This window comes from Phocoena phocoena, chromosome 16 (assembly GCF_963924675.1).
Source record: "Phocoena phocoena chromosome 16, mPhoPho1.1, whole genome shotgun sequence".
Lineage (NCBI taxonomy): Eukaryota > Metazoa > Chordata > Mammalia > Artiodactyla > Phocoenidae > Phocoena > Phocoena phocoena.
This window is the reverse complement of record NC_089234.1, coordinates 76163010-76181190: the sequence shown is the minus strand read 5'-3', so window position 1 is coordinate 76181190 and position 18181 is coordinate 76163010. Positions and strand designations below refer to the sequence as shown.

Here is an 18181-nt window from a genome sequence, read left to right as displayed (position 1 = left end):
ATGCTGCTGGGTTTGTGTGTACAGTATCTTTTTTACAATGCTCCATAATGCTCATGCGTAGAAATGTTTAGTGTTTGTGAGTTTCGTTTCTTTTATTCCCCAAACTCATTTGCGGACGTGCTCATACACTCACCTCTGAGTCCTTCACTGACATCCCATCGCTTACAAGACGACAGTTACGCCTTTTGATAGTATGTGACGCCCTTCCTGACCTGCCTCCCATCTGTCTCTGCCCCATTCTCCTATTCTTTGTCCAGTCTCTAGGTGTCTTCAGGTTCCCCAGCACACCAGCCACTTACAGCACATTCCTTCCAGTGCCTCAAAGAAACGTGGCTTTTCCACATCTGCGGCTTTGCACATACCATTTCCTCTGTTTGGAATGCCCTTTTAAATTTCTTTTTTTCCTCCACCCAGTTCATATCTATCCCCCAGGGGTTAAGTTTAAAGATGATCTTAGATGTTCTTCCTATCTAAGTTCATCTAGTACACCCTCCTTTGCGTTCTCATAATATTTGTATATTATTAAATTTTATATACACTCTCTGTGCTATTTTATTTACTAGGCTACATCTCTCTCTCCCTCTCTAATTTGTGAGCTTCTTTATGACAAGTACATAGCAATGATACTAGATTGTTCACATTTCATGTTTTTACACTGCCATGTAACAGTACACAGAATCAGATAATGGGATAACTGTTATTTCTATAATAGACCTTGGAAGGGAAGTAGTGGGGAAGAAATGTTTATTTTCAGTAGATTTCCTAATTGTAACATATACACATTCCAGTATGGATTGTTCAAGGTTATTGCTATCTTTTTAGAGTGACCAGTGCTGATATTAGTGGAGTGGGAAGCTAATCCTGCTTTGATGGAGTTGGGCTTAAGTGCATCCCTGTACCACCTTCCTCAGAGCTTTGGGTGGAGAGCCTGGGGCAACTCTCCCGCAGACCCGTATAATCGTTATAATATGATCGCTTGTCTTTGGGGTCTTTGATCTAGGCTCATAAATTTAAATGTGTTTGTATTCAGTATTTGTGTAGCGTTCATTCTGTCCCACGACTGAGCCTCGCTGTTTTTAACTTTTTATCATGGAAATTCAAATATATGCAAAGAGAACAAAAGGGTACAATGGACCCTGTGTATCCATGCATCGGTCACCTTCAACACCATCAGTGCTCTCCACTCATTGCATTTATCCCTCACCCTGTTGTCATTATTATTACTCCACTCTCTTATTCCTTAACCATGGATTAAAGTCAGAGTGGGACTTACATTCTGCATCATAGGCTAACAAAGAGCTTGCTTTATAGAAGAATTTGACAGGGGTGTTGAGAAGCTAACCAGTCTTATTTCCATTAGTAAAGTAACATGTGAAACAGACTTTATAGGCCATAGAAGAGATAATCTAACTCCATCTCTACTGTAAATGTATTACTACTTCTAGAACCATCTGTTATATTAAATCTTTATCGAGAGACCTCAGTGTGGTCATGACAGGTGAGGACTTCTCAGTCTAGATCTCCTAATTTTTATACACTTCCCAGTTAGCTAGTATCTTCAAATCATTTTATTTTTCGAGAAAAGCATGTTGGTGGTATATTCGCCAAATCGTTACATATTTGAAACTGACGTTCTGTTGTTGTTTCATATGAGTAAAACCTTGGATAGCTCAAAAAATGTCTGAATCACTTTTCATAGGTTTTCTGTATCCCGCTTAGTGTGGGTATTCATGTTTTGCTGCAGAAATATAAATTCATTGATTATGCAGTGATGCACGTACCATACTGGGTGTTCCGCATGTGCGGTTTATACGTTGTATTACATTAAAAAAAAAAAACCCTGAAAACTCTGAATTATGAAATGCATCTGTCACCTGGGATTTTCTAAAATTTATTTTATGGAAGTATAGTTGATTTACAATTTTGTGTTTGTTTCTGGTGTACAGCAAAGTGATTCAGTTATACATATACATACATTTTTCTTTAAGGTTATTTACTATAGTTCCCTGTGCTATACAGTAGGACCTTGTTGTTTATCCATTCTCTGTATAGTAGTTTGCATCTGCTAACCCCAAACTCCCAATCAATCCCTTCCCCACCCCCTCTCCCCCTTGGCAACCACAAGTCTGTTCTCTATGTCTGTGTCACCAAGGATTTTTAATCAGCACACGCAGGTCTTTTAAAACTGACAGGAGAACTGTGCAGTGTATCTTTGGCCTCCTTTTCTTACAGTTGTAATTTCTTTCTCAGGAGCACAGCTAGTTTCTCTCCTCCAGGTCAGCTGTCTTCCCCTTTGGCATTCCTGTCGTTCTTACCCAGTCTCTGCATTTTGCTTCTCAAATGTGTCCCCCAAATCACTCACTTTGTTTTCTTTGATGCGGTTCTGTTCCTTAATGTCTTTCCATGTCTTTGAAATTTTAGTTTTCTTGTCTTTTTCGTTATCTCACCCAGGTCACTTTTTATCTCAGCTTGCTGTCTTTTCATCTATTCTGGTTGTTCATCCCAGTGTGACTTCTTATTGCGAATTTTCACAGAAGTTATGCCTTCTTGCATCCTGTGGACAATTGAAATAGTTTATATATTTAAATAATATCCTGCCATTTCTATTTTATCTGACTTTTTAAAAAATTAGCAATGATTGCTAAATTTTATCCGTTGAAGAGAGAAAAAAATCATGTTTTAGTGTCTTTTACTTTGTTGATAAATAGGTTAATAGACATCATGATATTGAAGAATCCTTACATTCATAGACTAAACTCAGTTTGACCTAGTTTATTATTCTTTTGAAATCTTATTAGATTCTATTTATGTTTAATTTAGAATTTATCTAGAATTATCATATATATTCACTTTATATATTAACTTTTCTTTGTTTATGGGTACTGCAATTTGAATTTCATACAGTTTTCAGGTTTCATGAAATATTCTTTTCTTGGTCTTTTTTCAGCCATTAAAATTGTAGACCATTCATAGCTCACAGGCTATATAAAAATAGGCAGCGGTCGTAGTTCACTGACTAGTCTACCATGAAGAGTATCATTTCTTTGAAGGTTCATTAGAGCTCACTTGTAAAACTGTCTAGTCCTATAATCTTTTAAAAATTGGATCTTAAATTTCCTTTCCAATCTCTGTTTAATAAATTGGTATCCTCAAATTTTCTACTTTGTTGGGCGGATTCCTTTTGATGATTTTTAACTTGCTGGGAAGCCATCCTTGTCCTCTGGAGTAGTCAGTTTTGTTCTTAAATTAAAAAAATTTTTGGCCATTAAGTTCCATATAGCATTGTCTTATTATCATTTTATAATTTTAATGTCTTTTGTATCTTATATTCTTTTCTCTGTGTTTTTTTCTTTCTTTCCATTTTATCCTTAGCCTGGTTTGTGAGAGGTTTAACTATTTTATTTATATTCTCAAAAAATAAACATTTCGTGTTTATTCATCCGTTTCTCGTATTTTATTTGATTTCTAGTTCATTAAATTCTCTTTTCATCTTCATTAATTCCCCTTTTCTATTCGTTTTCTTTTTTAGAGTCTTAAAGTGAGTAATACGTTCCTTCACTTTAGTCATTTTTTTCTTTGTCAGTGAAGGCATTTAAGGCTACAAAATTGACTTTGAATACAGACGTATCTGTCTCATTGATTTTGGTATTAGGAGTTCCTCTTTACATTGCTTTCTAGGTAGTTTATGATTTTAGTTCTAGTTGCTAATTTTAGTTCAGTATACCTGATTAAATGTCCTAGAAACATCTTGCTGTTAGTGTTGAGTGAAGGAAGTTAGGCACAAATGGTTCCATTTACATATAGTACACAAGTGACCTTTGCTGTTGAAAGTCATGAAGATGGGGAACATTGTGGTGGATGGGGCAGGAAGGGAGCTCCAGGGCAGGTTTTAAGGTGCCATATTATTCTCTTTCTTGATCTGGGTGTTAGTTACGTGGTTTGTTCACTTTGTGAAATTGATTCCGCTGTTCACTTAATATTTTGCCCTTATCTCTTCATGTTGTTCTTTCATAGAATGTTCAAAAACATAAAGCTAACAAAAGAACTAATAAAATAAAAACACATTTGTTTTTAAAGAACTGAGGTGCCTTAGAAGCATTGCTTAGTACTTAATTAGTGAACCCAGCTATGTTCAGAACTACCGAATAAATGGTATCCCATGTAATGTTTTCCTTTGCTTCTTTGTTCAGTTTGCTTAGACTGTGGATGAATCATTGAACATAGATATGTGAAAACATTCTAGTGATTGTTTTTCAAGTCAATATATTTATTGATTGGTTCTTTAAAACAACAACTGATTCATCTTTAAAACAATAGCTGAATAAATATATTGAATGACTAATTTGTACAGGGACCTGTGCATATTATTTTACCTGAACCTGACAGCTTACAGTTCCCTTCACCTGTCTTTTGACTCTGTTTACTGTGATGGCTCACCTTTTTGAGTTGCCTACTTCTTAACACCCATTTGAAAAAGAGATATTGGGAGTAATGGTGTTATTTCTGCTTTCGTGCAGGCTATTATGCATCATGAAGGTCACATGGATGATGGCCTAAATTTGTCCAGATCTCAGCATGAAGAATCACGGACAGCACGTGTCATCCGGAGCACAGTCTTCCTTTTCAATAGATTTATTAGGTATATTGTCCTTTGTTGTGGTGGTTGTTTAATATTTCATTTTAATTTTCTTACCAGATTTACAAGTAAACAATTCTAAAATATACTATGGTGGTAAATCTCATACAATTTGGCAGTTCTGCAGAACCCGTTAGAAAATGCTAGTTAGATGATTTTAAGTCTTTCTTTGAAATGAATTTTTTAAAAATCATATGTGTAACTTATAATTGATAGCTGTATGTCAGAATTATTCTATAATATATCCCTATGCTAGCCCTTTCACACTGGAGGTAGTACAGCCTACATACTTCGTGAGTTTTGAACTCAAAAAAATGATTCTTGCAATAAGTAACCTTTCCCAACCTAATAATGGAAGCAATTGCATATCTACAAAACTAAATCAAACTTGTGTCCAATGTGTTCTCTGGGAACATTATACCAATATATACTCTGGTTGGTGATGGATATTATGTATCTCTTTAAGCTTACCAATTTGATGGGAAAAAGTGATATATATGTGTATATGTATTTATTTATAGTAGGTACATATTTACTTATAATTATTTTAAAAATTTGCATTTATGTGAGAGTTGTGAAAAATGGGTGTTGACCAATTTTCTTCATTTATTTTTTTCTTTGTGATTTACCCTATTATTTGATAATATTTCTATTAGGCTGTTAAGAGCTTTTGTTATGTTAGTGTTACTAATTTCCTATAATCATATATAAATTGCAAATATTTTCTCAACTTACTGGTTTGGAAAGATTTTAAAGTGTTTTTTCATCATAGTTTACTCTATAAATCAGCATATGAAAGACCTTTGCCACCCAAGATTATATAAGTATTCACTTAATTATTCTCTGCTTCTTTTATAAACCATCCCACTGTGTGTGTGTGCATTTGTGTGCATAATTTCATGAAATCAAAGAATGTGCACGGCATTCGGCTTCATCATATCCTTAGTATTCATATTCATCTCACCTCTCTGCCTCATCTAAACCCTAACCCTTTTTAGAGGGAGTAAGGCTTAGAGATGGGGTAAGCATCAGATTCTTATCATTTTTTTATGGTACTTCTTGTAATAAATAAATTTTTGACTTTGAAATTATAACTTATTTTAGGATCAGTTCAACTTAGATTTTTTTCCATCTTGTTCTTTCCATGGTTCTTTTTGACTACAGCCTAATCAGTTCTATAAGGATTGAGGAAAATAATCATAAATCTTTAAAATAGTCTGTTTTCTATGTAATTATATACATCAGTGCTGACTTCTTCAACTACAAAAAGACAAATTTTTATTACATTGTGACTTGTGTGGTATTTTCAGAGGCACTATGGAGATTCCATTTGGCAAGCAAGAGCTAAATTAATACTAGAGAAAAAACTGATTATTTGTTTTAAAATCTATTTTGTCAGAAAGATACTATATCCGTGTTTAGACTCAATGTAGTGATGGTATGTCTTAAATGGCATTTTGTATGTTGATCGAGATACGATAATTCATCATGGATGTGATTTGCTTTTTGCACATTTGTTCTTTGCTCAAGACCAATCATATTTTTTTTAAAAAAAGTAATGTCTGTGATTTGGAAGCTTAATTTTAGAATCTAATACTTGCTTAATTGATTAGATAGAGAACCAAACATGGGAAATTTGGATTCTGTGGTAAAAGTACTTACTGAATTATATATTTGCTGCTTCATATTGAAATTCAGTTTTTGTTTGGGTTATTTGAATGAAATTCATTTATTATACTTATCTTGATAAAACAGGTTAGTTATATAACCTATATTTAACTATAGTTAGCTCTCTGTATCCAAGGAGTTTGCATCTGTGGATTCAACCAACCATGGATCAAAAATATTAGGAAAGAAATTCCAGAATGTTTCAAAAAGCAAAACTTGAATTTGAACCATGATGACAACTGTTTACATAGCATTTACATTGTATTTACAACTATTTACATAGTATTTACATTGTATTATGTAGGTTAGCGAGAGATGATATAAAGTATACAGGAGAGTATGTGTAGGTTATATGTAAATACTACACCATTTTATATAAGGGACTCGAGCATCCACAGATTTTGATATCTGAGAGAGGTCCTGGAACCAACCCCCAGTAGATACTGAGGGAGGGATGATCATTTAAAAAGATTATCTGATTCCCATTCTGATCTTTAATCTTTTTTTCTGTTTGCCTTGGGTTTAAATTTACTCTTCTGTTTTTTTGGTTTCGGAGGATGAAGGCTGACATCATTGATTTGAGACCTTTCTTATGTCACTTAGTGCTAAAATATCTGTCCTTAGTGGCATCTCTCACTCTTTGTTGTGCTGTTTCAGTTTCCCTTTTAATTGCTTCTTTGACCAATAGGTTGTTCAGTTTCCAAATATTTGGGGTTTTCCAAAGATCTTTCTGTTACTGATTTCTAATTTAATATCACTGTGGTCAGAGAATATACTTTGTAAAACTGAATGCTTTTAAATTTATTGAGACATGTTTTATGGCCCAGGAAGATCCAAAAAGCAAAACCTGAATTTGCTGCATTCTGGGAACTGTTTATATACATAGCATTTCCATTGTATTTACCACTATTTACATAGTATTTACATTGTATTGTGTCCTATAAGTAATCTAGAGATGGTTTAAGGTGCACAGGAGGAGGTATGTAGGTTGCATGGAGAGACAGGCATGGCTACTCCGAGGCAACCTGAACAAATTACAGCCCTTACTCTGTCGTTGAACCAGGAACAGTGTTATAACTCAGTCTAAGCACCGGTCCCTTTTCTGTTACCTTCATAGCCAAGGTCATACTAATCAACTCAATTACAAGTCCTCTCAGACATTTTCATAATGTTTTCTGTTAGTTGCTCTACCAGAATATGTTCTATCTTGGTAAATGTTCTGTGTGCACTGGAAAATAAATGTTCCATGTGCCCATTCTCCTCTAATTGGGTGGAGTGCTAAAGAATGTCAATTTGATCTAGATGGGTGATAGTGTTGTTTAGATCTTCTGCTTCCTTACTGATTTTCAGTCCGTATGTTCTATTCATTATTGAGAGAAGGGTATTGAAATCTGACTATAATTGGATTTTTCTGTTTCTCCTTGGCAGTTCTGTCATTTTTTTCTTCATGTATTTTGAAGCTCTGTTATTAGGTTCATCAAAAAATTTAGGATATAATAAACTGACCCCTTTATTATGAAATAACCTTTTTAAAATCCCTAGTGATATTTGCTATGACATCAACTTTGTATGATGTTAATACAGCATTTCTGCTCTCTTGTTTTCCTTGGTGTTAGCATTGTATATTTAAAAAAAAATCTTTTACTTTTGACTTACTCTTGTCTTTAGAGTCAAAGTGCATTTCTTTTAGGCAGTATGTACTTGGGTTTTGATTTTTTTATCCAGTTTGGCAGTCACTGCCTTTTAATTGTGAAGTTTAGTCCATTTATAGTCATACGATTATTGATATATAAGTTTGCCTGCCATCTTATTATTTGTTTAGTATTTGTCCCTTCTCGTCTTTGTCCCTTTTCCTTCTTTTTCTACCTTCTTTTGGGTTGAGAATTTTCTGCAGTTCCATCTTATCTCCTTTTTTTGTTGGCTTGTTAGTTATAATGCCTTTTTTGGTTATTTTAGTGGTTGCTTAAGATGTTTAGCATACAGCTTTAACTTATCACAGCCTACTTTGAGGTCATTTTACCTTTGTGAGTAATATAAGAACATTTCAATAGTATACTTCTCTCCCAGTCTTTGTGATGTTTTTGTCATACGTTTTGCTTTTATAGATGTTATAAACCCCACACTACATTTTTATCATTTTTATTTAAGGTCAGTTAGATTTCAAAGAGATTTAAATAATAATAACAAATGTACCTAATATTTTGTGCATATATTTACCATTTCAGGTGTTTTAATCTTTAAATTTTTTTGAGGATTTGCATTTCCTGTGAGTAGTTTATCTTTATTCCAAAAGTGCTCTTCTTTTAACGTTTCTTATGGTGTAGGTCTCCTGGAGATGGAAACTTTGGCTACTGTATGTCTAAAAATGTCCTATTTTACCTTCATTATAAGTGATTTTTTTTCTGGGTGTAACATTCTAGGCTGACTCTTTTTTTTTTCTTTTGGTTCATTGATTTTTCTTCTTATTGATGATTATATTTTATTCTTCTTTACCTATCTGGTCATTTTTGTTTAGTTGTCAGACGTTGTAAATTTGTTGGGTACTGGATATTTTTGTCTTCCTGTCAATATTTTTGAGTTTTTCTGGGAGGCAGTTAAGTTACTTGGTTAAGTTTGATTCTTCTGGAATTTGCTTTTAGGATTTTTGGGGTGGGTGCAGATCCGTGTTAAATCTAGGGCTAATTATTCCCCACTCTTGAGGCAAGACCATCTGTATACTCAACCTGATGCCCCATGAATTACGAGGGTTCCCAATCTGACTGATGGGAAGAGGCACCATTTCGCATCCCGTGTGAGTATCGGTTACTGTTTTCTCTAATTATTTCAGAAGGCTTTGTTCCCTGCCCTGGGTAGTTTTCTCACGTGTATGTGTTGATCAACCCTCTGCTGAATATTTGAGGAGGACCCTCTGTATTTCTTCAGAGTCCACTCCTGTGTAGCGGTCTCCTCTCTGGTACTGTGTCCTGCAAACTCTAGCAACCTTGGTCTCCCAGACTCTCAGCAATGTCTCCTCAACTCAGGGAGTCTTCTTTGCCTCACCTGGGTTCTCATACCTGTATCATAGCCTAGAAATTCTCCTAAAGCAAAGTGGAGCCATTGTAGGACTCACCTTGGTTGTTACCATATCTATCCTTTATCTCTTGATGTCCAGTGTCTTGAAATGTGTTCTTCTCCAAATATTTTGTCTTGTGTTTTTCTTGGAGAGGGAGGAGGGTTGTTTCACTTTATCTTGGCTGAAAGCAACGCAGATGTAGTTGACACATGAAATTCGTATTTTGAGATGCGATTCCATGTTTCCTCTGGCAAATGTAGTCTAATCTTTGCTAGTTCTATATTGGTATTTTTTTTCTCCTTCAGATTTCTAATCACAAGCCCTTCATCAAACTACCATGTTTTCCTGGTTATCCAGCATCTCCTTTTAAAAGTGTGTCTCTTTCCTTTGATCATGTAACAGATGCTATTGATGAAGATAATGAGTCTGTTTCTCTTTTTTACACTTAACTGACCTTAATTATGTATTAGTTTTTCAAAAATTAAATTTTAATTTAGCTTTATTTTTTTCTGTTCTTTTCTTTCTAGAATACTTACCCGCTGGTTATATTATTTTAATTCATCATTTTTATATATATTTCTATATATATGGATTTTACTTATGTGCTTGTTAATATTACTGAATTATTTGAATTCCTGAATTTATATAGCTTAATGTAATTTAATATAGCTTCTTTAATATAGCTTAGAAACTTTGAAAAGTTTTACGTAATTACAGAACATTGTAAAGCGTATGTTATTTTAAGTAACATAGTTTGATCCTTCTATCACATTCATAAGAGCACTAAAAGTATTTAAAACCTCAATATCTTTATAATATTTTACAATATCCATATATTTTTCAAAGTAAAAATTTTCAGGTATTCATTTTATTAATGTAGATTTATATACTATTAAGAGACTCATTTAAAAAATGTAAACTCAGACCTTTCTTTTTTACTTAGAGTGGAAGTTGAGATCTATTTTGTTTTTGTTCATTTGTATTTTTCTTATGCAGTTTATTTTCTGTGACCCTTCTGGTCTCTTTCCGCAAGGTTAGGGTAGTGGTGGTGGTGGGGTGTGTGTGTGTTTGCATTTGTTTTCATGTATAGGGGAAAGGGTTCTATTTTTCTGCACTGTTAAAAAAAAAAAAGGTCTAGCTTTTTTTCTTCCAGGTATATTAATAAATGTATTCTTTAAAAAATTTTTTAATTTATTTTTTATACAGCAGGTTCTTATTAGTTATCCATTTTATACACATTAGTGAATAAATGTATTCTTGAAGTAAATGGGGTAAGGGAGGAATGTATGTTTGTAATGTGATTTAATCTTCAAATTATAAAATCTAGAGCTGGAATTCATGGCTTTAAGTTTTGTTGTGACATAGCATGCTTCTACCACCGTTGATTTCCCCTAATTATTTTTTTTCTTTTTTTTGTCCTTGATAAATTAAGATGAAAAATGTCTCTTTATTGGAGAGTCCTAAAACTTATATCATTAACATTTTTTAAACTTTTTATTTTATATTGGCATATAACCAATTAACAATGTTGTGATAGTTTCAGGTGCATAGCAAAGTGACCCAACCACACATAATACATGTATCCATTCTCCCTCAATCTCCCCTTCCATCCAGGCTGCCACATAACATTGAGCAGAGTTCCCTGTGCTGTACAGTAGGTCCTTGCTGGTTTTCCATTTTAAATATAGCAGTGTGTACATGTCAATCCCAAACTCCCTAACTATCCCTTCCCCTCTGGTAACCATAAGTTCGTTTTCTAAGTCTGTGAATCTGTTTCTGTTTTGTAAGTAAGTTCATCTGTATCATTTCTTTTTTAGATTCCACACATAAGGGATATCATATATTTCTCTTTCTCTGTCTTATTTCACTCAGTATGACAATCTCTAGGTCTATCCATGTTGCTGGAAATGGCATTATTTCATTCTTTTTAATGGCTGAGTAATATTCCATTGCATATATGTACCACATCTTCTTTATCCATTCCTCTGTCGATGGACGTTTAGGTTGCCTCCATGTCTTGGCTATTGTAAACTGTGCTGCAATGAACACTGGGGTGCATGTATCCTTTTGGACCATGTTTTTCTCTAGATATATGCCCAGGAGTGGGATTGCAGGGTCATATGGTAGTTCTACTTTTAGATTTTTAAGGAACCTCCATACTGTTCTCCATAGTGGCTGTACCAATTTACATTCCCACCAACAGTGTGGGAGGGTGCCCTTCTCTCCACACCCTTTCCAGCATTCATTGTGTGTGGATTTTTTGATGATAGCCATTTTGGCTGGTGTGAGGTGATATCTCATTGTAGTTTTGACTTGCATTTCTCTAATAATTAGCAATATTGAACATCTTTTCAGTATGCCTCTTGGCCATCTGTATGTCTTCTTTGGAGAAATATCTATTTAGGTCTTCTGCCCATTTTTTGATTGGGTTGTTTGTTTTGACGATATTAAGTCTCATGAACTGTTGGTAAATTTTGGAGACTAATCCCTTGTCGGTCATATCATTTACAAATATTTTCTTCCAATCTGTGGGTTGTCTTTTCATTTTGTTTATGCTTTCCTTAGCTGTGCAAAAGGTTTTGAGTTTAATTAGGTCCCATTTGTTTATTTTTTAACATTTCCATTATGCTGGGAGACGGATTGAAAAAGATATGGCTGCAATATCATTAACAGTTTTAAGAGTCTTGGATAGCATTTGTCTGACAAGAGGTGCTTCTCCTGGAAAGCAGTTGAATGGTTACATTTCTGATAGCAGATATATTCAACCTAATAACCTAAAAACTGACATTTGCTATTATTTCTCTTTAGGTTTGAAAATGTAGATATTATATTTGAATTACTTTTGAATTTTATTTACTTTTGCATGATGGGATTTGAATTTCACTTTGTTATATTTATTCAACTAGAATTAATGGGTTAAAATGTTTAGAACAGCAATGTTACATTGCATCTGAGTATTCATTTTAGAAAGGGAGAAATAATTTTCTTCTGACAAGTCATTTCTGTTGCTTTTTGGGCATAGAAGGCCTTGTAGAGATGGCAAGACAAGGTAATAGATGAATTTCATTGATATACTTGATTTGGAATTACAGGTAGAAACTTTAAGATAGTCATGCAGTTTTACTATTTGAACTGTTTATAAAGCTGAAGTATAATATTCCTAAATTACTAGTAATATTTATGTAAATGATATATTTTAAATAATAGCATCATAAAGTCCAAAGATAAGCTAATTTTTCATTTATAAGGTTTTTATTGTTTTTTAAAATAAAAATTGTAATGCAGTCAGATAACTAGAAAGAAATATTTCCTTGGAATAAAATATTGCCGTATAATTTTGCCAGTGCCGAGAGCAGAAAAGGAAGTATAATATTTATGCATCAAATTTTGTCATGACTAATATGAATGTTACTATATCAACTATAGTAGAGGCATTTTCCCATTCTTTTATGGTATCTGTTGGGTAGTTTTTTACTGAGCTTTTTATTTTGGAATAATTTTGATTTACAAACATTATGCTTTAAAGTGTTTCTTTCCAGATACATACAAAGCTATGAGTTTTAAAATTCAGAGTCTCAGAAGACCAGCCAATTAACACATTTACATGCCAGTCATATGCTTTTCTTTAAAGGTTAGAAAATGCAACTCGATGCTGTTTCTTTTTTTTTTTTTTTTTTTTTTGCGGTACTCGGGCCTCTCACCGGTGCGGCCTCTCCCGTTGCGGAGTACAGGTTCTGGACGCGCAGGCTCAGCGGCCGTGGCTCACGGGCCCAGCCGCTCCGCGGCACGTGGGATCCTCCCCGACCGGGGCACGAACCCGTGTCCCCTGCATCGGCAGGCGGACTCTGAACCACTGCGCCACCAGGGAAGCCCTCGATGCTGTTTCTTAATCTACTTCTTAAATGCGTCTCTTTCAGACAATGGAAAAACATGTTAATATATTGTTTTCTGATTAATAAGTGAATTTTCTAAATTATTATCATTGGGATATACCTTTAAATTGGCAGGAATTAGGCAGGATGGCAGTGAGTGTCAGTGATAGCATAGCAGTTAACGGTGTTTATGCCAAAAACAAAACAAAACAAAACAGAACAAGTAAATGTGAGAATTATGAGCCTGGGAAATTGCATCTCAAACGGTGAAGTATATAGTGTTTTAAAATGAAAATCAGTTGGTTTCTAAATATTGAGACCATTGGTTTTGTAGGCATTTGTTCTCCAGATCCTTTAGATTTTCTTCTAGATGAGTTTCTCTTGATACTGGTGTTTTAAATATAGCATTATATATACTTGACGGAATAGAACATCTCTCATTTGAATATATTCATTATTTTTGTTTGAGGAAAATTAGGGCCTTTCTTATATGTTCCTTTTACAGGCATATAGGGAGAGAGAGTAAAGCTTTCAATCATCTATAGACTAAAAAAGAATAAAACAAAATTGTGAATCACTGATGTGGAGAAACATTTGTTATTTATTTTAGGGGCCTTGATGCTCTCAGCAAAAAAGCGAAGGCTTCCACTGTAGACTTACCTATAGAGTCTGTAAGTCTAAGTCTGCAGGACCTGATTGGCTACTTCCACCCACCAGATGAGCACTTAGAGCATGAAGATAAGCAGAACAGATTACGAGCTCTAAAAAATCGGCAGAATCTCTTCCAGGAAGAGGTGAGTTTCTACCAATGATCGTTTCTTTTCTGTCGTTGTCTTGGGGAAACAACTTCTTGGTGGGGAAGACTCTCTATCTATTTGACATCTGCATTTTGAGATATACGTGAGCAGGTGTAAGGGAACGAGGGAACCAGGCCTTGGGGGAATCCTGCAGCGGTTTCTATTTCTCTCTCAGTAAGTATTAATTTTAAAAGATGACACTCTTTGCTTCTCTGGCAAAAGACGTTTTATTTTACTCTCTGCTCAGCTTCCACGCTGATCATTGTTGCACAGTAGTTTGCTTCATGCTCGTTATATAAAAACAGACTCTCAAAAGCGTCTAAATGGATACAGGCTTTGGAAAGTACAAGGGTTTTCGAAGTGTTCAGCAGGTTCCTTGGGGCTCCTTGGAAATGCTTCAGGATCCACTGGAGCTTTGCGTTGCGGGTGGAAGTTGCCTGGGAGAGGGCCACCTGGGAGGCAGGCTGCAGACTCCCTGCTTGGACAGAGCACCCCATTTTTTCTTTTTGCATATGTTAAGATTCTGTGTGTGATTTTATTTTCCGGAAGTTCCCCTGCTAAAAAGAGCTCAAGTGCATATTTTATAGGCAGAATAACAGAAGGACCAAGTGATACCTCTAATGGTCCTGATGCTGGTGTCCAAACTAGTACCATGTATTCAAGAATTTCCGTGGGAGGATGTCAGAGTTGAGCTGGCACATCAGGCCAGAGCAGCAAGTGTTCCCATTCTTCTCAGTGCCCCCTGTATGCGGATTAATGCATTTTCCTGAGTGAAAGTATCTTTGTAAAAAGTATTTAAGAAAAAAGATTAGTGGACATGGTTGAGTTCCCATAGTTCCTAAATCTATGTTCTTCTAGTTTTAAAACTGTTTCCTAATTTTCCATCAAAAGCCGTTGAAACGTACATTAATTTTTGAGGATTTTTTTCACTGTGTACAAAAGAAATGACCTATCTAGAGCTCACAACGGCATGAAAGCACAGGAAATGTCAACATAAACCTATAATAGCAACATGGAATCGTTTATTGGGATCATTTCTTTTTGTACATGCCAAACTGTTAGGTATACTACACTTATTTAATATCTAGAAAAATAAAATGAAATATTGGGCTGTGAAATTTTGAAATATTGACTTGGATTAGTGTTTTTCTCAATTTCTCATATAAGACAATCTGAATGGGAACCTAGAAATGTTCTTAGGGTTATAATGCCTCTTACATTCTTTGTGTGAAGTAAGTTAATTTAATTTGTCAACTCTTTATAGCTCTTCCTTTCATGGGCTTTGCCTCATTTTGACAACCTTGATCTAGAAAGCATAATTTGAAAAGTAAAAGCATAATTAAAAGCATAATTTGAAAAGTAGACAGCTTCTTACAAAGTTCTGTAATGAATTTTTGATTTGCTTTAAAGATATGTTTTCATGAGCTTTTCTTTATTAATCTAGTATATCTTCAGTTTACTGTTAAAAAGGAATGATTGATGATGATGATGATGGTGTCCTCCCTAAAAGTAAGGATCTGCTCTTACGCTTTTGCAGGGTAGGGGAAAAAATCATTTTCCTCTACTCAGGTTCATTGGTTGGGGCCCTGCAGTTTAGACCGACAAAAGATAGATGTACAAGAGAACAACAAATAGATTATTAATGTGTGCACCGTGTGTATACATGGGAGTACTCAGTGATGGGTAACTCCAAGGAGTGGTTAGAACTCAGGTTTACGTAGCATCTTAACACAAAGAATAATAAATTCGTAGGGAAGTGATAAGACGAAAGGAATTTTGAGCTTGGAGGGGCAACACATTGTGGGAAGGAAATATATGGGAGAAACTAGTGGACAGTAAGGGCTAGTTTGATTTGTAGATCAAACATCGTCTCAAGCATCCTCCTGCCCTTCCTGGTGGAACAGAGAAGGGTAGGGAATTTTTTGTGTCCGCTTTTTCTCAATTGCCTTCAGCCCAAAATAATCCTTGTGCCCAAGTGGCATATTTTGGGGTGGCACACTCTGAACCCTTTCACTTACGGTAGAATACTGTTATGATGGATTCATCATTCTGCTATTAAGCCTTGCAAATGTAAGTATGAAGTACATATTTTTATATTGTTCTGCTTCTGTTTGAGAATGGCACTCAGGATTTAAAAACCACTCGAATCATTTCAAGAACATTTTATTTCACAAGCAAGTGTGTTTCTTCCTGTCCTTTGAGTAAACGAGCTCAATGTTCTTTATGATTAACAGACTTACTTTGCGCCAGGCTTTTTTAAAAAAAAAAAAACAGCTTAGCATTTTTTTTTCCTTGTGAGCAGAATCGCAGTTTCTGATGGGGACTTTTCTACCCTTCCAGGGAATGATCAACCTTGTGCTCGAGTGTATAGACAGGCTGCACGTGTACAGCAGCGCTGCACACTTTGCGGATGTCGCTGGGAGAGAAGCAGGGGAATCTTGGAAATCGATTCTGAATTCTCTGTATGAGTTGCTGGGTAAGAAGTATGATTGGGCTTTCAAGGCACCCGACTTAACGTCTATTTAACATGATCGTGTAACAGTTACAGCAGCTTTATAACATGCTTCTTAATTGAGGCTTTCAAGTTTTACTTTAGTTGCACTAAAGTCAATGATGTTTAGTATTTAAGCCCATCTCTGAGCGTGACAGGTGGCCAGAGCAGTAGTTTTGCCTTTGGTTAAAGGGGGCGAGTCATCTAGGGGTGGAGATCTGTATCGGCAACTTCTAGGTAACTTGGCATACGCTCAGCAAAAATTGCAGTGGTATGATGCATTCCTGTTCACGCTTTGCAGACATTCATAAGGTTGTTGGATGGCTTCAGTGTGATGATGTACGTCAGAGGCTTAACATTAGCATATCATTGTTCCTCTTATCATATATGCCCAACTCTTTTGGATACTTACGTTGTCATCTTCTCCCTCGTTAATATAGTCATGCTTTCTTCTTCCACTTCTGTTTTTGTTCTTGTTGTTTCTGCCTTTTAAATATGTCTTAGAAAAGGAACTTTAGTTAGAACTGTTGGATATAGAAAGGAAAGTTCTGGATTAGCTGATAGAAGGCCGTAGCGTCATGGTTATTGCAGATACACCCTTCTCTTGGTTTCCTCATCAGGAAATGGAGGAACAAAGTTTCTTTCATAGTTGCCTCCGGGCTGAAATGCTACATTCTGTTACTTCACCCATTCTTTGAACCCAGCATCACACATCTCATACATTGGTAGCCTCCATCTCTGGTGCATAGACGGTGCTCAGCAGATGTTTGAGATGTAAACACCTGAGACCGTGTTGCTAGCTGGCTATTGTGAGGTTTCTGGTTAATCTCTGTGCTTCCACTTCTTTTCTCCACCAATCTTTATTTTAGACTCTGAGAAGCCCTCACACACTTCCTCATGCACTTTCATTGACTCTCTGATACTTGGTGTATAACTTCTTCTAGTCTTCGGAGTACTCAAGCCCCACGGCTGGTCTGTCCCTTCCTTTTCACCTGTGACTTCAGCCAATTTATCTCTAGTCATTCGGCATTATGTCCTGCCTGTCTTTACCTCCAATCCAGTACTATCCCTCCAGACTGTCTAGAATTATTTTATATCAGAGACTTGATATACAGGAAATATATATTTCTATTTAAAATATATATATTATATTAAATATGTATGTATGTATACAGCATATATTTCTTAAGTATATGCATTTATTTCCTTAATTCTTTACATCCCATTTGATTAAGGAAGGATTTAAGGGAGGTATTACTTAAAATTGACATAATTAGGACCTCCTAGAACTCACATTATAATGGAAGATAGCATAATAACCATATATGTCAGTAAGAGAGCACACAGTGATTTCAGGCAATGAATGCTTTGTGGCTTTTAAACTAATTTTTTCATGCAATGAGAGACATAAATTCTGAATGTACTTTCCACGTGTACACACACACACACACACACTCTTAACTTTAACTTCTATAGTTTCACACTGCTATTCCTCAGAGGGTTTTTGTTAATCCCCTACCCCCGTGTATGTGTGTGTGTGCGCGAGTATGTATGTGTGTGTGTATATATGTATTATATATGAGGCAAAACACTTAAGAGATATATATACATACATATATATATATATCTTCAGAAAAGCTTCCTTTTCTCTTTTATCTGTTTTCT

General features: G+C 35.2%; 1 protein-coding gene across 1 annotated transcript in view; it reads left to right on the top strand.

The window, feature by feature from the left end:
• The window catches only part of RYR2 (ryanodine receptor 2), a 515056-nt gene that overhangs the window by 145120 nt on the left and 351755 nt on the right, over window positions 1-18181 (top strand). Inside the window, exons 14-16 of the mRNA XM_065893933.1 lie at window positions 4518-4639; window positions 13839-14022; window positions 16366-16501. Of these exons, the coding sequence (XP_065750005.1) occupies window positions 4518-4639; window positions 13839-14022; window positions 16366-16501 (442 nt within the window). The remainder of the gene's footprint in view (window positions 1-4517; window positions 4640-13838; window positions 14023-16365; window positions 16502-18181) is intronic.